This window comes from Diabrotica undecimpunctata, chromosome 7 (assembly GCF_040954645.1).
Source record: "Diabrotica undecimpunctata isolate CICGRU chromosome 7, icDiaUnde3, whole genome shotgun sequence".
NCBI classification, from domain to species: Eukaryota; Metazoa; Arthropoda; class Insecta; order Coleoptera; family Chrysomelidae; genus Diabrotica; species Diabrotica undecimpunctata.
This window is the reverse complement of record NC_092809.1, coordinates 34,325,463-34,351,198: the sequence shown is the minus strand read 5'-3', so window position 1 is coordinate 34,351,198 and position 25,736 is coordinate 34,325,463. Positions and strand designations below refer to the sequence as shown.

The 25,736-nt window shown below is 34.8% G+C and overlaps 1 protein-coding gene across 1 annotated transcript in view; it reads left to right on the top strand.

The window, feature by feature from the left end:
• The window catches only part of LOC140445167 (uncharacterized), a 35,248-nt gene extending 18,379 nt beyond the window's left edge, over window positions 1-16,869 (top strand). Inside the window, exons 6-11 of the mRNA XM_072537037.1 lie at window positions 208-442; window positions 711-829; window positions 1,731-1,950; window positions 2,282-2,477; window positions 2,901-3,332; window positions 6,503-16,869. Of these exons, the coding sequence (XP_072393138.1) occupies window positions 208-442; window positions 711-829; window positions 1,731-1,950; window positions 2,282-2,477; window positions 2,901-3,332; window positions 6,503-6,658 (1,358 nt within the window). The 3' untranslated portion in view covers window positions 6,659-16,869. The remainder of the gene's footprint in view (window positions 1-207; window positions 443-710; window positions 830-1,730; window positions 1,951-2,281; window positions 2,478-2,900; window positions 3,333-6,502) is intronic.
• The last annotated feature ends 8,867 nt before the right edge of the window (window positions 16,870-25,736 follow it).

The window sequence follows — 25,736 nt, the reverse complement described above, 5'->3', positions numbered from 1 at the left end:
AAACTTATAATTCAAATTGCTATAAAATACCACTTTAATTTCACAAGTTACATTATTTACAAGTTATATAAGTTTACTCAAATGTGGCTAATACAATCTTGACAGCTACCAGATTTTATGGGTCAGATAGTGACTCACTGTGACGTAATTCATTCGAAAAATCTATGCTCTCCGTAAATAAAAATTAGTTTAACTTATTTTATACAGGCGATATTCAAGAGGTAGAATACGAATCAGAGGAAGAAACACCACGAGAAGTTGCGAAACCTGTCGAAAATCATAAAAACGGAAACGTTCAGTCAAAACCATCTCCACAAAACCTCGTCGATGAAACCAAAAAGACGTCAAACGAGAAGAGTAACCCTACGGAAATCGTTTATTCTGACGACGATTGTTATGAAGATGGATTTCCTGGATTTGCTCGAGCTTCAGATACCCGAAGGTAAGCTTTTGTATTTTCAGTTAGTTATAAGCTTTATACCCTGCAGTGTAAAGCCTATTTAAGAACACTGTTTATGTGGAGATTTAAAATATTTATATAAAAATGGGTCATCGAAACTCGTTTTGCAAAAGTAAAATTAAGAAAAACTTATCGTGTTGACAAATTCCTAGAAATTAATAAAATAATGTTACATGGTGTTCTTCCATCATCCTTATCGCCCAAAATACTGTACCACAACGCAAAATATTGATACAAATGATCGTTTTAGCTCACAAAGGAAACGATTTGAGATAGATCCTGAGCATCAAGAACGCTACGAGAAAAGAGTGGCTGAAGTCAAGGAACAGAGAAGAAGAGTATATGAAGCGATGAATATTGATCCGAAAGGTAAGCATATTATTAATATCGATCTTTAATCACCTTGAAATGTTTCGCTGCAGCGCTGTGTTCCGTTTCCGTTTTCTCAAACCTTCCTCTCTAACTTATGTATATTTTGTAATGAATCGCTTCTCAGGACCAAAGATCCCACTACCCTAATGCTAGAGTATAAATTTTCACCAATAGTCGATTGAATATACTCGTGTAAGGGTAAGACTCTCGGTATAATTCAATGTATGAGTAGATGACCAAAGCGACTTCTAGGCCAGGAAATGACGTCACATAGCTGATAATGACGAAATCGCTGTATGAATCGTGACGTGCGAAGCATCGTTGGAGAAGGGGTTGCTGAAGAAGTAACAAAGGGTTGGATGCTAGAGAGCAAATTGTCAAAAGGTCCTGAGATATGAAGGTATGTATAATGGATCATGAGAGAAAACCACGACGGGAACAACGGCATAAAAAATCAAACATGCCATCTTGCTAAAAGCACATTACACTCTGTGCGACAAAAACGTCCTTTTGGCAAGACGCCATGTTTGATTTTACTATGTCATTGTAACCTTCGCACTCCCCTGCTACTCATGACCTACTATATACGCCTTTATTCTTTACTTTTTTGGCAACCCCTTCTCTAAATGTGGCTCGCACATTGCGATCCGACTATCCGAGCTGTGTGACGTCATTTACTGATCCAGACGTCGCGTTGGTCGTCTACTTTCACGTTTCCTGTCAACATGATGACTCTAGTATTAGCCTGTTCGTGACCGGAACATTCAAAGCGTATATTCTTATCCTTTATGATTCTTTAAAATCTTAATTTAAAACCGTGTATTTCCCTTTTGTTTCATTTAATGGTACTAAAATTTGCAAAGTTCTATCGCTTGTTTTATAAACCTCGAATTTATAGATGAAGTAGAAAAGTATCTAAAACACGAGAAGGAGCAGCGGGAATCGAAAAAACGCGTACAAGAATGGACGGAATTCATAACGCCGATCCTAGAAAAGACCAGCGAAAAAGATTTCGATGTACATGAATACGAGACAAGAATCTTGGATCAAATGGAAGTAGATGAGAGTAAACAATTCAAAAACATGGTCGAGGGAAAACCCTCCGCTGAAGTAATAAGGTAAGATGCAATTTTATTGAATTTACTTTGTTTAGAATTTTTTTTTAATTTTGAATTTTTTTTAACATTGTCCTCTTAGATCTCCTGACCAATATTTTAAATTCACCTTGTCCTATTTCGTTCCCAGTCTTACTTTATGTTTAACAATTTATTTAGCTCACAGAAATCATCTAGCCTAACCTAACCTTATCGACTGTACTGTTAGTTGAAGGTCAAGCAGTATACAAATGTCACCTGTCACAAATCAATTGTCTATTTACCTTGATTTCACACTGTTAAATTCATGTTTCTTTGTTTTTTGTTCGTTGGTAACATAAATGAATATTTTTAGGTTTTTTGTTGCCTCGTTGCATTTGGCGAACACTGAAAATATCGAAATTTCTGGTAGTAAATCAGGACAATTGTCGAACGAGACGTTTACCATTAAATTGCTAAAGCGTGACAGGTATCACGAGCATTTAGCACAGTATGAAGCTCCTTCGTTAGAAAACTTCCGAGAACGAATAAAAAGAATGAGGGAACAACAGGTAAGTGCGATTTTTATTTATACGAGGGAACCGTCTCGATAAAAAATAATAATTTAACGTGTTAACATACCCATTGAAAACGTATTTCGTTTATATTCTTCTTATTAATCATTCGATATTAATGAAATTCTCACATATAGGAGGAAATAGTCAAGCAATTTGCTTGTATCAAAATATTATGTAATACGAACTTTTGAAAAAAAAGTTGTTATATGAACTTTCAGACAATTTTGAAACCATAATTCCAGACATTTTTGTATCCATGGGTATTAAAACCGAAGAGTTTTTGTGGAAATACAATACATAAATGAAATAGTGTTGCCCCGAGATATATAATATGATAGGAGTCGCGGTAAAACATTAACATTAATAAATAATCTATACATGGAAAACATGACACATTGTGACTATAGCTTTTTACAGAGTGTCGAAGTACCAGTTGAACAAATTCAGCCGGCTTATAAGCGTCAACGTATAGAACGAAAGCAAAAGAAACGGAAGAAAAAATTCGTGGTATCGTCCAGCGACGAAGAGGAAGATAGTGGTTATCAGGCGGATTCGTATCAAAATGTACGAAGCTCTAGAGATTTTGAAGATAGTGGCTACCAGTCTAATTCGTATTACAGTGTACGAAGCTCAAGAAATATAGCAGAAGTTACCCACGGATCGTCTCAAATTACAACCATAGCCGATATACATCAAACACCTGTGCGGTCACATCCGGCGAAAAGGTCGAAAGGCAGTGCAAGTCATACACCGAATCCTATCAAAGGAAAGAGTATACCGGTTAGAAAATCTTTCAGCGAAACCAGTACCTTCGATATCGATGCTCCTTCGACATCTGGAACATACTGGGTAAGCGACTTAGTTTTTATTTAACTTGCAGTTCTATCGGTGATAGTTTTATCACCTTAATACATAAACCTGATCATAACCACACATAAACCATTGTAGTTGTAACTGACAATAGTGCCCCTAGGGTTTTTTGGCTTGTGTCAACGTAAATTCTTTGTGTTTTCTGACTTGCTCGTCCAAGTGACCTTTGACATTGCAAAGTGTCCACGAAGTCTCCACGAAGATCAGAGTGTGTAGTAAAACTTCTCTGTGTAATGGTCTTCCGCAGTTAATTTTTTTCCAATTTTTTTGAGCTTGTTTATGTAGGAAATATAAATTTTACTGGTTGATTAATTAGCAATAAAAAAATGAAATGTATGTGGTTGTAAATACATGACCCATCAATTGACACATCTCAACACAATGATTAGCGCAAAAGAATGACCACTTACCTTTTTTTGTAATTTATCGTTTCAAGAAATGTTTTTATTAGGGACAGTAATTGAGGAAATGCGCTTTCGTCGTATCCCCAATAAGGAATTGATGTTTCGTCATACGCGCTGGGATAGATTCTAATCATCTTGACAGGGTCGCCGTTCTATTTATGGAACGACGCGTTTTTTCGCCACCCCTACGCAAGGGGTAAAGGTTCTAAGTCAAGAGAACGCGTAGGAAACTTTAGATTCGCAGTCTAATCGTAGTAATAAAAAATAAAAACACTTGCGAGTCTATTGATAAGATTCGGGATTAAAATTAATGATTTTCCGATAGGCAAGTGGTTCTCAGTTTGGATCTTTTATACAATATGTAAAAAGTGCCAATTTATATAAACGGGACCAAATATAACGGGAGAAATTTAATGATAATAACAAACAATTAAATAAGTAATTAAAATAAGGTCGTATGTCAAAAATATTAAAAATAATAAAAAATAAAATATTTAAGTAAACACCAAATACTTTGTCAAACAGAGCTTATTTATGTTTTAATTCATGGGATCACACCTCCATGCCATGTTATTACTATTTTTGAGACATTTTGGTGATTTTCGCTATTTGGGACCAATTGGAAGAGACGTAAAGCAACAAACTTTCATGCATTGGTTAATGTTTCGCCAACCTTTTCTTTTTTTACTTTATATAATTGTTGCAAAATATATAAACTTTCTATAAATTGTTTTGACTTTTCCTTCTATTCCTTATTACTCTTCTCCCAATTGTTTGTTTGGAAAAGTATTTAATGCGTACTTAAAAATATTTTATTATTCTTAATACTTTTAACATATTATTATGATCTTATTTAATTATTTGTTTGTTTATTTTCATTATTATTGTTATTTTCTTTTTTAACGTGGTAAAGTCCGACAACGCGACTGTCGCGTTCAGTGAATATTGCCTCAGAGGCAGACAACGCGAGTCGCGTAGACTCTCGAGTACATGCGGAGTGCCCTGAACGTCCGGGATTGTTCTTAGACAATTGTTTCAGATGTTTTCATAAAGAAATTGAAAATTAATTTTTTTTAGTTTGTTTTCTTGATGTTACTATTTAATAATTACTTATGTTAGTTATTTAGGTACATAATTATATTTTTTTCAAGCAGATTATTTTTTAAAATTTTAACCGACACATTTTCTGCTCTGTGACACCAATGCGACTCACGTGCTGTTTTTTTTTTATAACCGAATTAATTTTTCTTGTATCCACATTTATTGTAGATTATTTTTTAAGATGTACCTTAAAAATTAATTGGTTTACACCAAAATTTAAATTGGCACTCTACCTATTTTATATAAGCTGCAGATTGAGGACCACGTGTGTGTGTGGAAAAAAACACTTGAACTAATTAAATCGGGAAGTATTATTTTTATTATCGTAAATACCTGTGAAAGCAGGATTTTTGTAAATTTCACACGATCGATCTACTTAAATAGTGTCTCACCCTCAACGATAGGACAGAACTCAACCAGATGGCTTAGAAAGCACATAAATCTTTAAACCAATAGTCGCATCCGGCAAAAAGTCTTCACCGGGAGAATTATTACAACCCGATTCTCGCAAATCCTATTTGTTTAAAATCCGTAAACTAATTTTCGAAACCAAATTCAGAATTTTGCTTTAATCTGTGCCGTTAAACAGCTGTTGATAAAGATGTTGTTAGAGACATGGGGAATCTAAAAATTGCATTCCACAACATATCTCCTCAACTAAGCAAAATTCTTAGCGAATTGGTTTCTAGTACTCATACAGAGTATATCGGAATAAAAAGGAAATTACAGTTAAGATTTGATTTCACGTACAGGGCGCCTGTGCATCCGCTTATACGTATTTCAGTGTAATAGGCCTCTTCAGAACGGCTTTCTCAGTCGCTCTGAACGTGAAAATAAATCCTTTCTGTCTTAGGAAGCAACTCTAACATGGCTGGCTTCGTACAGACGCAAATAGCGACATCTGATATTAAAATCCGTAAACTAATTTTCGAAGCCAAATTCAGAATTTTGCTTTAATCTGTGCCTTCTAAGAATTGCAAGACAAAACAGACGTTGATAAAAATGTTATTAGAGACATGGTGAATCTAAAAATTGCATTCCACAACATATCTCCTCAACTAAGCAAAATTCTTAGCGAATTGGTTTCTAGTACTCGTACAGAGTATATCGGAATAAAAAGGAAAAGACAGTTAAGATTTGATTTCACGTACAGGGCGCCTGTGCATACGCTTATACGTATTTCGGCCTAATATTTCGGCTACCGTCTACACTGTCTTTTCCTTTTTTTCCTTCCTATTTGTTTACTTCCTACTACGACGACCAGACACCAGATTCTTCTTCCTGGTGCTGCTGCCATTGTTTACAACCAAAGATGAGTGGATATTTTTTAGTGCTAATAATTTACGAGTTGTGGTGCATATATTTACAACCATATACATTCAATTTTTTACTGCTTTAAGTAATTAACCAGCTAATTCATATTTCCTACATAAACATTGCCCCTCATCTTTTATGGTACTCTTTATTCCTCCCACTAAACATTCCGCCCCACCTCTTCCAGTTTTCCTCATCCTTACTGCTAAAATCCTATCTATTAACTTTTACTACAGCTTTTACCAATTTTAGCTTGTTATACTCGAATAATCTTCTTTATTGACCAAATGTAAAAGATATGAATAGTATGTAATATTTTTAAATTCACAGGCACCTTCACCTGAGCCATCAGAGACTCCCGTCCAAGAAGGATTTTACTCAGATGTTTCCCAAACACAATTTCATTCAACGCCGCTAAGTTCTAAACGCGCTATACCCTCAGAGTCGACTGAACCTAACGATTCTGGGTTGTTTTTTGATCAGTAAATATTTGAGTTCGGAGTGAACTAACTTTTAACAACTAAAAAGCTGCAAAGAGCTGGGATTTTTATAAGTGAAGTACCTTGAAAGTGCAATTTTTATGAAATAATTTTCAACGAACGTGATTTTTGTTTTAAATTAAGAAAAAGATAAGTAAGTATAATTCAGCAATAGAGTCGATCGATGCAAATTACGCTTCCGTTAAAACTTATTTATAAGGACGTCTCTACGTCTGGGTATACGTGTGGCTCTCATAGAGCCACAAGTATATCAAGTTGTTCGAAGGTATTTTTGAATGGATAGAGGCAAACAGTTTTGAGTTTTCAATGCATCGCGATTGGTATCCTGAGTGGAAAAATGATATAAAAACTATTTTTTACAAATTTATTGAAATTTGATCGTACTTCGTTAGTCGTTTGTTGCGGTATATTGCTCGTGATGCTTTTGTGGCAGTATTATTGCTGTAGTGTTTTATCGAAATATATCAATCGCGATACTTTTGTCGCAGTTTTCTCGTCGTGGCAGTTTTATCGTTATATTTTGGCCGTGGTACTTTTGTCGCAATATTTATATTGTTTTTTTTTTCGTTTCGGCATATTGGTCCTTGTATTTTTTTCGTGGTATTTTGGCTGCGGTCTTTTAAAATAGTATCAAATTTATATACATTACGTGTTCATATTAAAGTTCAGGAGTGACACGAGTTCTGCTACATTGCAGTTTTACATTATGTAAGTCACCGTCCGTGAAACTGAATGTGTATCATATAATCAATTATTTTTATAACAAAGTAATTATTTAAAATTTCTTGGTTTCGATTCCAGGGAAATGGGGCCACAAAAATTGATACTGGTACTTTTGTAGCAGTATTTATATTACTGTTTTTAGTCGCAGCGTATTGGTCCGTGCATTTTTGTCGTTGTATTTTTATTGCGGTTCTTTGTCTAGGTAAATAGGTCGCGACCGCGACACTTTTTTCGTTTTATTTTTATTGCGGTCTTTTATCTAACTATATTGATTGTGGTCATTTGGTTACAGTATTCTTGGTATATTGGTCGTTTTAACGTTATTTCTGGTGTGTTCTTTTGTCGAACTATATAGCTTAGCAATATATTTGTCCTTGCACTTTTGTCACTGCATTTTCACTTCTCTTAGTATATTTGTTGTGATACTTGTTGTAGTTTTTTGCTGCGTTTTTTTAGCAGTATATACCTATGTCTTTGATTTTTGTTACGGGGTACTACTGGGCTTTGTAGTCATTGTGTTTTTGTAGCGGTCTCTTGTCTCAGTATAGTGATCGTGGCACTTTTGTCGTAGTATATAATTGCGGTATTTTGTCTTAGTATTTATATCGGTCTCTTTTGTCACAATATATTAATTTTGATAGTTTAGTCGCAGTATTCTCGATATGTTGGTCGATGAGGAACTTTGGTCGTCGTATTTTGCTCTCTTGTAGCAATATTTATATCGCTGTTTTTTGTCGCGGTAAATTAGTGGTCGCGGTGGAATTTTTGTTACTCAATTTAGGCTGAGGTTATTTGTCGCGATATTTATAACGTAAGTTTGTAGCGGTATATTATTCTTGGTACTTTCATTGCGTCATTTTTGTTGAAATAAAAAATGAACATTATTTTGTGTAATATGTTTCACTCACCTCAATTCTAAGATTTTTGTTCTTCTATGGCTAACTTAGAATGTATTTTCCGTTAAGCAGGAAACGATAATTGAATACTAGTATATAAGAGCAAAAATGCTGTTGTTGATTCAATATACTGTTATATTTTTATTAATCTAATTTATTGTCTTTATTTATTATCAAAGGTTCTATTTATAACACTTACAAATTTATTAAAGACTTTATTAAAATATTCACTAATTTATCACAATATTTATTTATATTTATTTCCGCGTACAATTATATCTCGATCTAAAAACTCGACTTCATATTCACAAACTAACTGTTATTCAAAAACTTTTTTCTTTATATATGAGGCATGTTTTTTAAGTAAGTACCGTTTTGCGATTCCGCCGCCGCAGCGCTACAGTCGGCGTTCCGCGCATGAGCGCTGGTTACCTACATCTCTTGTCTACGCACTGACGCCATTACAGTCTGATTCTTCATTGTATACTTGTTTACTCCAGTGTTTAAGATGCCTCCAACAATCGTGAGTCACGCTGATTGTGAAGTACGGGCTGTTATACGATTTCTTAGTGCTAAAGGCGTAAAACCGATCGATATTCATCGTGAGATCGTTGAAGTTTACGGACAAAACATTATGAGTGATGGAATGGTAAGGAAATGGGTGAGAGCATTTAAAGATGGCCGCACAAATGTGCATGATGAAGAACGGAGGGGCGTCCTTCGGTCGTTAATGAAAATTTGGTGCAGAAAGTGGACAAAAAGGTGAGAGAAAACAGACGCTTTACAATTTCATCATTGTCCGACTGCTTTCCTCAGTATTCCCGTAGTGTTTTGTATCGCATTGTTACCGAGAACTTGAATTACCGGAAATTGTGTTCACGTTGGGTTCCAAAAATGTTGACGGATTTGCACAAAACCCAACGTTTAGGCAGTGCATTGACTTTCCTTGAGCGGTACCACAGTGAAGGTGAAGATTTTTTAGACCAAATTGTTACTGGTAACGAAACGTGGGTGGCCTACGTCACACCAGAATCGAAACAACAATCCATGGAATGGCAACATTCATCATCACCCAAAAGAGTGAATTTTAAGCAAACAATTTCTGCCCGGAAAATCATGTGCACAGTTTTTTGGGACAGAAAAGGAGTATTGCTAGTGGAGTTTCTGCCTCGTAATGAGATAATCAATGCAGCGTCTTATTGTGAGACATTGAAAAATCTGCGTCGTGCAATCCAGAACAAAAGACGTGGCAAGTTGAGTAAGGGTATCGTTTTGCTGCATGACAATGCCCGTCCACATGTGGCTAATCAGACCAAAGATCTCATCAAATCATTTAAGTGGGAAGCCCTAGATCATCCTCCATACAGCCCTGATCTGGCGCCCAGCGACTACCATTTGTTCCAGCACTTAAAGAAACACCTGGGCGGTCAGCGTCTTCAAGACGATAACGAAGTCAAAACATTTGTGATGCAGTGGTTGACAAGTCAGGCGGCAGAATTTTATCAGGAGGGTATTCAAAAACTGGTGCCACGTTATGACAAGTGCCTCAATATTCACGGAAATTATGTAGAAAAGTAGATTAAGGTACAGGCTTTCATGTAAAAATAAAATTATTGCCATATCTTTGCACGTCTTTTTTAATTCCAAAACGGTACTTACTTAAAAAACACGCCTCGTATAAAGCACCGTTAATCTAGAATCTAGTCGAAGGATGTCGACCTTCCTGACCCTTAGCGAAAAGACTGGAAGGTCACGCGATACTGGTTTTTTTAGCCGAGGGAGACCCGTGGATCTTCTCACTAGAAAATACTCGAATGAATAAGGATATTAATAATAAATATGTTTACAGTTTTGAGTCATATGATGCGTCATTATTTATCGTAACAATACCATTTATTAAGGGCCAAAGTCATTTTGACACTATTTTGTACCGTTTGACTATTAACTGTGATTGTTAAATGTGATAAAATTATTTTTAATGAAATAATCTTGGAGGAAAAGTGTAGTGTGAAGCTCAAAATCCTCTTAATGGGCAGAGTATTGGACACCCCTCCACTCCCGCGCTGACTTCATAAGCCATTCCGCCCAAGATGGTCATCTTTTTTTTTATTTTTGGCTGTCACAGTCCTTCTTCTTTCTTATCTGTCACTTCAGTCTTATTTTCGTCTTTTTCTTTTAGGCTGTAATATCTTATATCGTTTGTCAAATCGTCTGCCACCTGTTAATTCTTCTTCTTATTTGTTCAAATACCCTGTGTCGCTTCGTAAACAGTTTACTCGTCTTTTTTTCGCCTGTAATGCCTTCTTTACTCATCATAAATAATCGTGCGGCAAGTTTTAATGCCTCTACATACCGCCACATCGCTCTTATTGGTTTCTCCATATTAATTAATCAAATGATTACTATTAGCCACGTCATCATTAAAAAATCGAATGCTATCGCACTTTTTCCACTAGGTGACATTTTAGCGGCTCATGAAGAAACATGAACATGTTTCTAGTGGAATCTGGATGGATTTTTAAAGTTCTAGAAATATTTCTTTCATGGGAATATTTATTCAAACTATTAAAATTATTGATACAAATTTATTCTTCATATCGATACCCGTTTAGAATATTTCCGTAATAAATTGCATTTTCAAAGATTCACGTACAACTAAAAATTTGTTAGATAATATAAATGTTTAATTTTTTCTTAATTTTTAAGTTTTATTTTGTATCGACACCAAAACTTTCTATGTTGTCAGGGTTTTATCTAGTGATATGCTTATATTTAAAATTTAAATGCAGGTGAACAACCATTTTATGATTTATATAAAGCGGTAAGAGATGTTCGTGCTCATATCACAGTTTTAATAAGTTTTTAATATATTCCATGCCAATCTAAAGCAGGTGAGGTCACTAGAAGTGTAAAATCCCCACTACGCCGTAACAAAAAGCTCGCAATGGCACACGCTTTCGATGAGCGTTTTTACGTAGTTGCGCCTAGTTTACAGTATCGGTTAGTGTGTTGTAGCGTCATTTTAGCAAAATGACGTCCAGGTGTCCCATTTGACGTACAGGAGTCAGCTTTTCAACTTCCAGGTGCATTTCGTTAGTTGTTTCCTCTCACCCATTGCGTTTTTTAAACAATTATTCATATTATTTTAAGTATTTGTATAAAATGGTTGTACATGTCTGCTATTTAAACAATTTTATTTATGTTTTTTGGGATTTTAAACTTATATAGATGATTTGGGTATTTTACTAGCGATATTTTGTGATATTGAGTTAACTATTTGCTCCTGCAGCGCGATTCCTCTAACCTATAACTAGAACTAAAGCACATGCAGTTTTATAACTTTCATTATCTTATCTTGGCCACTACTTACCACTAGATTCAGTAGAGATTCACTTTTTTGGCATTTCAAACCTACTTGTGAAGTTGGCCACTGGAAACCATTGACCTACTAAACTCCTCACAAGAAAGACACTTTTTTTATCGAACATTGACGACGGTTTCGCCAATTTCTTCTGATTTGGTTACTTTTTAAATGAACAAAGTGAATATTGAATATAAAAAGTGCAATAGCGTGACATCTACTAAATTGAAACAATGACGTAGCACTTCAAACAATCCAGATTAAGATGATGCAACATGCTGAAAATCCAATACAAATTCCAAAAGAAATAATTCCGCATTGGAACTTTCACAAAGCTAAGATTATTTGCCGTTTACTAAATAAATACTAAATTCGGAGAAAATGTATTATACTCAAAAAAATGTATTAACATCCTTTATAAAAGGTATATATGTATTATCCTTTAAAAAGTTATATACCTTTTATAAAGGATTTTAATAAATTTTTTGTGATACATGGTATACAGCCAGCTACAGGAACTTAAAAGTGTCAAAAGCTAAAAAAAAACACTAAATTGTTAAGAAGGGTGCGGGCATCGAAGAGAAAAAGCATAAATAACAAAAAAGTGCCAAAGTCGACGAAAGTGCATCAGAAAACGGTATTTTAATAAACAACATCAAAAAGGGAGTACTAAACGACAAACTAATGTCTAAGATATCGAAAAATGGCAACGGCTACGAAAAATAACCTAAAGCGTTTAAAAACACGGAACAATCGTTTTTGAAGCATTAAGAAGTGTTTAGACGTCAAAAACGCCACGAAAGGCGACAAAAACGCCAAAAAAGAGAAATAGCTTCAAAAAAGCATTTGTAAAGGCTTGAAAAGAGGGCAAGAATTATCGTAAGACTTTAAAAAGCATGCAACATGATATAAAAAACACTAATGCGTTAAGAAAGGTGTAGACAACGTAGAGGAGAAGTACAAATGACAAAACAGTGCCAAATACGATGAAAGTGTATCAAAAACGGACAAAAAACAGTAACTTCAAAAAAAAAACATCAAAAGGATAGTCCTAACCACAGATTAATTTCAAAACTATCGAAAAGTGTCATATGCTACGAAAAACCACCAAAAGCGTTTAAAAACTCCGAGCGATTGTTTTTGGAGCGTTAAAAGTTCGGGTGTCAAACAACCGCCAAAAAAGTGAAATAGCTTAAAAAAACGGCAAAAAGAGAATACTAAACAACAAACTCATGTGATAACTATCGAGAAGCGTCAAATGCTATGAAAAACCATCTAAGCGTTTAAAAACACGGAACAATCCTTTTGGAGCGCTAAAGAAGGCTTCAAAAACGACAATAAGAGCGTCAAAAACGCAAAAAATGATAAATAGCTTCAAAAAACTATTTATAAACGTTTAAAAAAAGAGCAAAAACATCGTAGAACATTAAAAAGCATGCAACATGATTAAAAAACGTCAATGCGATCGAAAAAGCATTCAAAAGTCAACGAAAGCTGCGTCAAAAGCTGCGAAACAATGATAATGGCTTTGATAAAGCTTTATGTGTTATTAAAATGCATTAAAACTTTGGAAAAGTGGCAAAAGAAGCAACAAAAGTTTTGAAAGCGAAGGAAGTGTCGAAAACGATGAAAAAACATATACAGCTTAAAAATAGAGTGAAATTTAAAGAAAAAACGTTTTTAAAGCTTCGAAATATAGCTTAAAGCATTTAAAAATACGAAGAAAGTGTTAAATCGTCAAAAAACAACGTCAAAAACAATGAAAAACGCCAATATATTCAAAAAAGTGTTTTTAAAGCCTTAAACACTGTTATAATATCTCAGAAGCATGAAAACGAGCATTATTAACGGAGAAAAACTTCATAGGGCTTTAGAAAACTCCATACACGACGAAAAAACGCCGAACAAGAGCAGCAAAAACAAATATCGATTTTTAAAGCTATAAAAAATATTAAAACATCGAAAAAGTATTAAGAAGACATAAAATGGGTGTCAAAAATGGCAAACATCTGACAACAATTTTGGGAATGACTAAAAATGACGAAAATGGTCAAATGTTTAGAAAACACATTATTAAAAAAAGAATTAGAAAAGAAAAAAATTAAATAAAGAGTGTTTAAATATTATTAAAGAGTTAAACAGTATTACAACATTGAAATAGCATTGAAAGAGAATCTCAAAATTGATAAAAAAGTATTAAAAATGACAAAAAAGTGTCAAAACAACAAAACCGACAAAAAATGTCAAATTACTCAAAACCGTATTGTTTTAGCTTAAGAAATGTTAAATCAAAAATTTGATAATGAGTATTAAAACGTCAAAAGCCCAAAATGAGCTTCAATAACGGAAAAAATCTACAGCTTCAAACAAAATACGTCGTTAATATGTTAAAAAGGATTAAAACTTAAAAAAGCAGGAAAAGCGACGAAAAATCCCAACAATGTCCTTAACAATGTTTTCTAAAAAACATTGTTAAGGACAAAAATTATTAAAACATTCGAGTGTCAGAAGCAATGAGAAAACGCCAAAAGCTTCGAAAAAGCATCGTTAAAGAGTATTATAAGTTCGAAAAGTGTCAGATTCGTCAAAAAATCTGAAAGGATCAAATTCGACAAAACATTGTCTTAAAGTAAAAGTATTTAAAATGTTTTAAGAACCTTTAAAAGAATATCAAAAGAGACGGAAACTGTTGAAAGCTACCACAAAAAAGGTCATAAAGTATATGTCAATTCTTATTCGTCTTTCTATTGAATCGTGTGATATGTTGCTCTCAAAGCTGTCATATTTAAAAGATTTTGAAATAAAAACGAGAAAAAATTATCAATCTAACATTACTAAACAATTTACTGTGTATTAGTTCTTGTTGTCGGTTATAAATTAATTTTTCAATTCATTTTAAAAAAAGCTTTTATATCACCGAAATAATTTTCATTTATCTTTACATGTACGTGTACAAATGTATAGTAGTCCGAAGATTGATTTTAATGTGAATACATTACTCTATTTTTCTATACAGAGTATTTTGTTAATACAATAGAGATGTAAGTCAAGAGTTTTGTGACTGCGGAAAAGTATTTTGTAGCCGTTAGGAAATGTCTCATAATGGAAATTTTTCCATGCATTTATTATTTCAAAACATAATTTACAACAATTAAATCCAAAGAAAGAGGAGACTCAGGTAAAGGCAACGAACTGAGCTCAAATAAATGATAACGGTGACACAAATTCTAGTCGTTTTAGAACAAATTTCAGTACGACATCTCGGCAATTTTAAAAGTTTAATGCCACAAAACTCTCGACTACTTTAATAGCTAACAGTTACACCTTTAGTGTAAATAGTTTTTATAACTCGATTTTTTTACTTTAGAAACTTTGAGAGTAGTTGATATTGTTTCGCTAGTTTCGTAGTCTTTCCATAGTACCTATTTTTAAGTAAAAATACAACAAACTATATCATTTTCATTGAGAGTTCTATATGTTAAATCTTGCATGGTCGAGCAGGTTAAAATGTGGTAACCAAAAGAATAAATAATATATAAATAATAATAAAAAAGTCCATATTTTTATTGTTTGTATTTGTATTGTTAGGATATATTCGTAATCTTATCGTCCCGCAGGTAGGGATATTACTTACAAAGCCAAAGCTTTTTTTTCGTCTTTATAGAGGGGGGTCTAGAATCTTCAAAAGACATCTCAGTCCAGGACGCCGCCTGACTGACCTTAGTGTAGGATTCGTTCTTCGTACTCCCGGCGATAGTTCCCGAGGTACCTTAAAATGCCCTCTCGTCACCGAGTCTACGCCGAACGCCTACCTGCTAAACCAGAACCTCCCCTGTCATCCAGCGATCCGGAAGCGGAATGGTCGCTGTAAGGCCGGCATCACTTCCGAAGCACTACCGTCATTCATTCATTCTCCATTCATCCACATCCACACTCCACTCATCAGCAAGGAGGCTCCCTGTCCTGTTTCAGGTAGCGCGTAGAAGACCCTCATCGCTCCTAGTACGGCATCACTCCCAGACGGGCTTTTCTCCTTCCCCACAGTCTGACACACGCATTCTAACTCATACAGTCTGGCCCACTTTTCTAGCTTTAACTTCCAGCATCTTTCACTCTTACCTTTGGTAATGTTATCCTCCAATGTTGGGCATCACCCTACCTAACGCAGCCCACTATTTCGGACCACCTACCGCATGTACGCCCCCATTTTCCATTCTGGTGCAATGTCACTCCTAGGTACTTTACTTGTTTCTTGGGTGTTAGACATGCTCCCGCACATTGTAATTCAACACTTTGCCTGTTCCTTTTCCCCTTCAGAATGATGGCTTCGGTTTTCTCTGCCGCAAGTTTCAGTCCGTGCTGCGTCATCCATTTCTTTACAACGCGGCCTGCGTTCCGAACCCGGTATTTGAGATCTGGCTCATCCCGGGCCACTACAAATACAGCGAGGTCATCTGCGAATACGAAGGGGGTTGTACCCTCTCCGTATTCACAGTTCATAACCCCGTCATATGCCAGGTTCCATAGCGTCGGGCCCAAGACAGATCCCTGGGGGACCCCGGCCGTCACGTCCGCGATCGTGCCCTTTTCCACCATATTCCTTCTTTCGGACAGATACTCCGCCACATAAAGCCAACGCTGACAGTGTTTTAATTGTCTGCTTTATTATTATTACAAAGTAGCAGATACTGAAGAAATATTTGAACTTTTTCTCAACTATTTTTTGCTATATATTATTAGTAATTATTACTAATAAAGCATTATCTATCTGGTGATTCATTTTTGGGTGTGGCTAATGAATGTTCTTTTGTACGATCTAATACGAAACAAAAATACGATTATAGAATTATTTTTAGATATTGAACGCTATATCCTGCTTGACCATGCAGCACTTGCTACTAATAAGCGAAATGGTAGAGAATATTTGTGTATTTTATAATAACTTTCAGTTGGATATTTTGTATACAAGAACTGAATTTAAAGATGACAGTAAGAGTATTCACTTATTTTATAAAAATTTACCTGCAGTAAAGTTACCATTAATTTGTGTATATTCTCCGCCATTTTACAAACAAAATCTGTGATTAACGTCTTATACTATTTTTTTCTTTAAATATACCTACTGCAGATTTTAAAAATCAAACTGCCATTTTTCTATTTTATTTAAATATTTCTTTTGTCATTCTAAAGAATAAAATAAAAATTTTGTTGTTTGTGTTTATTTCTTTCTCTTATTTTCTCCTGTATCCACTGCAGTCGTCTAATTTTTATTGCAGTAATTATATCTTTGTTTTGAGCTATTTTTAATTCTTGATTGTATATATCGTCGATAAGATGTCAGAACCTCATATCTCAATTTTCGATGGTTTTGTGTTTTTGGGTTGCCTACATTAGGAATTCGAGCTGCATCGATTGCAAAACCTCTTATCTCAAAGCATTTGAAATTGCACCTGCGTCACTCGAATTCAGAAATCTCGTATCTCACATGTTGTACACAAAACCTCGTAAGTCAACACGTGTCTGCAAAATTTGTAAATATTGAACTTTTTTGTACAAGTTATATGGGTTTATACGTTGGTACAAGAATTTCCAAAATAATGTTTTTCAGTGAAAAAAAAAAATTGTGATACGAGGTTTTGTTACCTACCTGAATTTAATAAACTATTCAGAATAATAAGTTACGAGGTTTCCTTGGAAAAAAACATAAAGTGTTTTTTTTTTGTTTTATTTTTAGGCAAGCGATAATGGTCAAATTAGCACTAGAAAGTCTAAAAGCGAATCCTGATAAAGATCATTCCAAAACTAATGCAGAGATTCACATTCTAAAGAGGGAGTCGGAGAGCTTAAAGAGCCATGATAGAGGAGATTGCAAAAATGCTTGTGCGCCTGAAGGTGTAGAGGTAATTAAAATTCAACAACATACAAGCTCAAATGAAGAGATCCTTAAATATTTCAATGAAGACAAATTGGATACTACAGGCTTTAAACAAGTTTATGAGACTTTTCAATAAGAAACCTCCGGTTTCCACCAAATTCCACCTTCTTCATCAGGCTATTTACGAAACATTCAAGCACATTCCTGCATTATTTTGAACCCAAAAAGTACTACTATTCAAATAGGGCCTCATTTAAAAAATTACACCCAAAACAGATGCCTGGCTAGTATTAATGTAGAAGATAATGGAATCAATGTTGATGTGAAGGAAAGTACTCAGGTGGAGAATGTCAGAAAGGATCTAACTTTATACCGAAGATCTCAGTGAAGGTGGGGAAAATTGACACTAACACCGACATTGAATTTGAAGGATCAAAGTCAAGTTATCATCCAAATACTTCGTCAGATTCTGGTCAATGTGCCAGTCGCAAAAAAAAATTAAAATGAACCTAAAGAAGTAAACGCTGTTCGTGAAGAAAAGGCGTTGGAAAAAAGGCAAAGCAGATTCTTCTTCTTGGGAAAGAAATGAACAAAGATGTGTAAGAATTCGCGGTAAAAAATATAGAGCAAAAAAGAAGGAGAAAGATGAATCTATAGTTACAGTAAAGAGAAACTCCCGAGGAATGAAACCAAGATGTATTTCAGCTAAGTGTCTAGCAGCAAAAGAAAAAAGGAAGTGTTCAATGATAACCGATGAGCAACGAAGAAAGATTTTTGATGGATTTTAGTCTGAAGTGGATTGGCATTAACGACAGTTATTCGACTGTACGCTAGTTAATAAACATCCAACAACGCAAAAAAGAACACAGAATAAATCACGGCATAATTTAAGTTTATTTTATCATTTGAAAATAGATAGTACCGTAATTCCGATATGCAAGAAAATGTTTGTCTCCACAATAGGATTGGGTGAATGGAGTGTTCAAAACTGGGTGAAAACTAGTTGTGACTCGGGTATCCCAAAAGTAACTATTACTACTTTTCCTACCAAGATTAAACCTGTCAATGTTGAACGCAGAAATAAAGTTGAAGCGTTCCTTGAAATACTGCCAAAGATGTTCTCCCATTATTGTCGTTCAACAACGAATTAACTTTATTTGGAAACAACTTTTCAATCATCTAAGGAAGTGTATGACGTATACAAAAAATATGAACCACAATCTGCTGTGGGATATGATGTTTTCTTAAAGGAAATGAAAAACACAGACATTGATGTGTATCATCCAAGAAAGGACCAGAGTGATTTATGTTTTTCGCATAAACTGGGTAATGTAGAGCAAGACGATTATGAATCATACATTAGCCAAAAAGATCACACTAGAAAGGTAAAAATGAAAGATAACGAAGATGCGTTGGAAGGAAACACGGTTCAACTTGTCACTGTCGTCCCAGCAAGCATGGTATACTTTAAACGGAAACTAGCATGCCATAACTTCACCATATAATTTAACAAATGAAAAGGTAGTTTGTTATGTGTGGCATGAGGGAGAGGGCAAAAAACTCCTTTACATCTTGTATACTTGATTTTTTACATGAAGTGCTAGATGCCCAAGAAAAGGACAAAACAAAAGTTTTTTATAGCGATGGATTTTCTGCGCAAAATCGCAACGTGACATTGGCTAATGCACTTTTCGATGCAGTATTTCTGCATCGAAAATGATTCGTTAATTATACAGAAATATTTAGTTAACGATCACTCGCAAATGGAGTGCGATAGTGTGCACTCCACCATTGAAAGGAAGAAAAAACAAATAAATGCCTTTACTCACCATCCAATTATGTGGAAATAATTAAAGAGGCCCGTAAAAATTCCAAAAATCCATACAAAGTTAAATACATTGTTTACCAATTTTTTAATGACTATTCCGAAATTAAGTATTATTCATCCAGTGGGAGATGCATGCGTGAATAATCTGAGTTCTCTAAGGTATTCTAGAGATTTGCGTGTCCAATTCAAACTAAACTTTGACGAGGAGTGTCAGTTTTTACAAGTTCGCAAAATAATGCAGGAATTACAAAAAAAAAATGTATAATGACCATTTGCCCACTACAGAAGACAAATTTGTTTTTTGTTTTCAAAATATAGAAAATATTTGTGTCTTATTTTATATAAGAATGCTTGTGTTACATGTTTGTTTCATTTCTTTTAAGAATCAACATTTTATTTTTCTTATTCTTATTGTTTTTTTTTTGTATGTAAAAAAAGGCATAAGAGAGATGAAAATATGCTACCAAAAACCTCGTAAGTCCTGAAATTAAATATTATTTTAATTTCAAAAACTCGTATCTCACGTTTTTTTTTTTCGAAAAAAAAAATCTATCTTTATTTTTTTTTAAGTTTAATCATTCACAAAATACAATTCGTGAACCTAACCACATTTCAGAAAAACAACAACTTTAAAAGTTGTATTTTCTACTATGGGAAGTTTTAAGTGATTTCCCAAAATACACTAATTTTTAAATAATAGGTTTTGACACCTGAACGACGATATGTTAATATCAAAAATATGGTTTGCGGGAGCTTACCGGAAGTTTTTATACGCACTAAAATGATTTATGTAAAATATTTTCTTTTCTACGAAAAAAGAAAAAATTAAGATAACGATAGAGCGATAGATTAGGAGCCAGACTCGCAAAATATAACAAGAATTGTGGAATCAAAAGAAATCTTTTAAAATTCACGTTCATGTAAAAGAACCAGGCCAAAGACAGGTGAAACAATTCATTATAGAATATTTGCAAACATTTACGGCAGATATAATAAGCACAGCAAAACAGTTAAAGCCATAGTAGGTCTGATAACAGGGCACTTTAAGCTTATGGGATTGACAGATGATGACCAATGCAGATTCTAGAAGAAGAAACAGCACATTTTGTGGCAGCCTGGTAAATGTGCATTAGGCGAAAAAATCACACCGGCCAAATGGCAGGTTCAGTCCCGAAGCTATTGAACTTTTTAAAAAGAGTCAGGCTGGAGAATGTAATCTAAGGCAAGAGGACCACAATAGATCTAAAAAGGTCGCAGGGAATAGGTCAAAAACCACCTTATTGAATCTATATCCTGTCGAAGAAAACAAAACTTTTAATCGTACAATAGCGAAATCAATTAGTGTATGCAAGGGAGACAATGATGCTCAGCAAAACCGAAGATTTTGCAGTTGAAAGATTAAAAAAGGACAACTGAAGATTTTAGTAAGGATATAAAAAGATGAAGGAAACCCAAAAAGCCAATAGGGCTATGAACAATATAAAAATGAAAATTATATCCTTTATCAAGTCGCAAATAATAAGATGGATAAGACACATTTGACTTGTTAGTGTGTAAATAACAAGCATATGATTCGAAAGAACTCGTATGCACAGGTAGAAATAGGAAACAACATCAACGCCATTTAGTATAACATAAGGAAGTCACTTGTCACCGTTGCCATTTAATTTTGCCTTGAAAGATGCAACAAGTAAAATATCGTCAGGGTTTTGCCCATCAAGCTTCAAAACTGGTGTTGGATTTTTCTGATGGCATACGTACAGTGGATCATTCTGCAAGAGACGTACGGTATGTGTTTTCAAAACTCGAGAATGAAGCAGGTAATCTGAGTCTCCAAATAAATGAATAAAAGTCGAAATATATGGTAGTAATAAAAAATGTAAGGCTTAAAATTAGAACATAACTCTTAATGATCACAACTTCAAAATAGTAAAGGAGTATAAGTATTTGGGGGCGGTAATCCCCAATGACCACTAGGTAGAAAGAGTCTCAGCAATAATAACTATTGTTAAAACGACAACCTAAATTAACATTGTCATCATCAACAGTAACAACATCATGTAACTACATTTAAAAGGAGGTAATTCTTTGTCTCCTTTTAAATGTAGTTATATTGGGTTTTTCGATTAACCTTGGGTAAACCTTTGCGTTTTAAGTTCAAAGCTACCATACATTTCAAACCTTAAAAAAAACTTTTTTGCATATAGTAACAAAAAACACCAGTATGTTATTAGCAAAGTTTTTTAATATTCTAACTCTACAATTCTAAGTTACGGTAAGATCAATAATGTTTTTAATAGATAATATATGGTAGCTAATTATAATTTATTCTCTTTCAGCCCTGAAGAAGCCAAATTAATTCTCTTTGGCGAAAACGTTCGGCGAAACAATTGATACTCATTAGAGTCTTTCTTGCAGATTTCCCCAATATTTAAGAGTTTACTATTTAACTTATCTGCAAAGATTAAATTTCTTATATATATATATATATATATATATATATATATATATATATATATATATATATATATATATATATATATATATATATATATATATATATATATATATATATAATAAAGGTAAAAGATATTGGCATAGCTCGCAACAAAGGGAAAAAAATATAATAAAATATGTGTATAAGATCGAAGGCAACCGTATATACGTATTTCTGACTATTGGTCGTCTTCAGTACGGTGCTAGCCAAGGCGGCATCTGAGAGTGGGCATTCTGATTGTTATTTATTCTGTGCCATAGCTATCCAGAGTGTTATATTGTATTCGTTTGATTTTTTAATTAGTGTTCTTATTACTTGTATATGATCTACTCTTCTAAATCCTGCCTGCTCCCGAGGCTGATAACTATCCAGTTTGTTTGTTAGTCGCAATGTAATTATTTTCACAAACAGCTTATACAAGATTGATAACAGACTAATGCGTCCATAGTTTTCTAATTTATATTTATTTACCTTTTTAAATATCATTATTAGAAATGCATTTAACCAAGTTGTAGGTATTTCACTTATTTCTATACATTTATTAAAAATGATTTTTAACATTTTTATGATGTGTTGTTCGTCATACTTATATCATTTCTAATACTATTCCGTCTTCACCTGGAGCTTTTTTATGTCGCATAGTGCTCATTGCGTTTCTTATTTCGTACTCTGTTATATGTTATATCTTAAGATCCAACATTCTTTACTATTTTTCGTCTTTACCTAGTGGTGGTGTTGTTTCTGACTCGTATAATGTTTGGTAGTAGCATTGTTTAAAGTAGTAGTTTTCTATCATGGTGGTTATTTTTTGAACTTCGGTAATTTCTCTGTTTTCCTCATTAATTAGTTTTGTAATTAAATTTCTACCTTTGCTTGTGTTGTTCTTCCAGTCTCGTAAGCCTTTCTTTTCTTGTAGTATTCCATTTAACTGTGTTATTTTGTACTTCCTCATTAATTATTTTGTTGATTTCTGTTATTTCTATTTTATTATGTGTTCGGTCTTGCACAAGTTCTTGTCTCTTTTTTATTATATCTTGTGTTTCCTTGCTGAGTTTTTGTTTGTTTGTTTTTGTTTTTTTTTAGTTCGATACATTGCTCTCCTTTTCATCGTACTTCTGCCAGTCATATCACCGTCCAGTTAAATTTTCTAATTTCTTCTTCTAATTCTAACAGCTTTTCTTCCTAACTTAGTGTGCGTATGTTGAATGTAGCATGTACCATTCAGTTGTGTGATGTTTTTGTGTATGTTTTATGTGTCTGTTTCAATGCGAGATTCTGTGACACTATCTCTACCCGCCTGGGGTAATTTCTTTCGGATATCCGACATTCCATAAGGGGTGTTTTTGCCTTAACTTGTCACGCTGGCCAGGTGGATTGACAAATACCTGTTGGTCCACGGGAGGTATTTTATTTCCCTCCTACCCACCGGTAAAACGGATTGGGCATTAACCTATCCTCCACCTGGGGATGCGCTCTCTAGGGGTTACAGACTCCCCCGAGAATACTGTGCAAGTAAATTATTCGCCCAGTTATTACTTATGGCAGTGCAACTTGGACCCGTAAACAACGGGAAATAAATAAGCAGCTAGTATTTGAGATAAAGCTTCTTGAATGATATTTGGCCCTAAATAGACGAAATAATAGGAGATTGAAGAAGACGTCACAATGATGAATTGGTGATGGACAAATCATTTGGTAAGATCAGATGACAACAGAGTATTAAAAACGGTAGTTTTGAGAGACTAGATGGTAGATTAGTAGGCCGTCTCAAGAAAAGATGTGAGGATGATGTCGAAGATTTGTCTAGGAATTGTACAACGATGGAAAATAGAAGCAAAATATGAAAGAAAATGTCATAATATGTTTATATATCGTGACATTCAAAGATTATACAGATAAAGAGAAACAAATACTGGGACAGATGATAGAAAATCAAATGAATAAATAACAAGTGCTTTTCGGAAAGGAAAACAAACGAATCACAATATATAGCTTATTAAAAATATCATAAAAACGAAAAAGGAGCTATAACGATAGATACATGCCTAATAAAGTAAAAAGAGCAAAGACTACCACGAGAAATTATCAAGAGCTTATAGAAAAGAGTAGTTGCCGAACCATCTGAATGTAAAAATACCGGAAAGTTTGGAAATACAAAAAGGTATGAAGCTAGAAGATAACTTTAATCCACTATTATTTGAATTAATATTGAAAATACAAAAGGATGAACATAAAACCTTCATAGGGATAACAGAATGAAACCAACATCTAAGGAAAACTGAAGAAAATGGCAGATATTTGGACAAAAGAGATAGAAAATATGATGGTGGAACTATACGAAGAGAAGAGCATGCTATCAATAGAAATTAATTATCCAAAGAAAACAGACAACAAAACAATCAAACAGACAAATTAGAGATAGTAGAAATGTAGGATTTTTTTTTTTCGTCTTTATAGAGGGGGGTCTGGAATCTTGAAAAGACATCTCAGTCCAGGACGCCGCCTGACTAACTTTAGTGCAGGATTCGTTCTTCGTACTCCCGGCGATAGTTCCCGAGGTACTTTAAAATGCCCTCTCGTCGCAGAGTCTACGCCGAACGCCTACCTGCTAAACCAGACCCTCCTGTCATCCAGCGATCCGGAAGCGGAATGGCCGCTGTAAGGCTGGCATCACTTTCGAATTACTACCTTTATTGATTCATTCTCCATTCATACACATCCACACTCTATTCATTAGCAAGGAGGTTCCCTGTCTCATTCCAGGAAGCGCGTAGAAGACACTCATCGCTCCTAGTTCGGCATTATTTCCAGATGGGCATTTGCTCCTTCCCCACAGTCTGACTCACGCATTCCAACTCATACAGTGTGACCCACTTTTCTAGCTTCACATTTCAGCATCATTCACTCTTACCTTTAGCGTTGGTTTAGCAGTCTTTCTTCCTCTTCCTTTTTCTTGATCACTGCACGGATATAGCTGTGTATGCTAGTCCAAACTAATTTATTTTCAATCATTCTCTCAATCATTTCTCTCAATGTAACAAAATTCACACCTGTCTTTCTCCCCATTCTGTTCCTTTCCACTATCCATCTGCTGCAATCTAACATCGTATGTGTCACAGTGTCCGAGTATAGGCATTCATCTGTATCAGCCTTTCCGATCCTATAGAGGTAGGCCCTAAAACACCCGTGTCCTGTGAGCACCTGCGTCAGGAAATAATTCAGTCGCCTGTGACTACAGTCCACCCAATCTCTTATGTTCGGGATCAGCATTTTCGTCCACTGTGCCACATCTTCCGTGTTGTTCCATTCTTCTTGCCATCTTTCAACTGACCTTTCCCTTTCCTGTCTTTTCTCGGCCACAATAAGGTTTGGACCTTTTCTCTCATAAAGCTCTTTTCTTTCCACCGCCAAAACATGCAACGGAACACATCCAGTGATGGTCCATAAGGCTGCCCCAGACACAGTCCTGTAGGAGCATGCCACTCGCAACAGACTTGTTCTGTGTACTCGTGTCATGAGACTCCTATAGGCAGTTATCTCTACCGCCTCGCTCCAGACTGGTGCCGCGTAGAGGACGATCGACTGTACAACACCGTTTAAGACCCTCCTCCTTTCGGATTTGGGTCCTCTAATATTCGGCATCACCCTCCCCAACGCAGCCGTACTATTCGCAGCCTTCCGAACCACCTCCCGCACGTGCTCTCCCCATTTTCCATTCTGGTGCAATGTCACTCCTAGATACTTTACTTGTTTCTTAGGTGTTAGACATGCTCCCGCACATTTTAATTCAATATTTTGCCTGTTCCTTGTCCCCTTCAGAATTATGGCTTCGGTTTTCTCTGTCGCAAGTTTCAGTCCGTGCTGCGTCATCCATTTCTTTACGA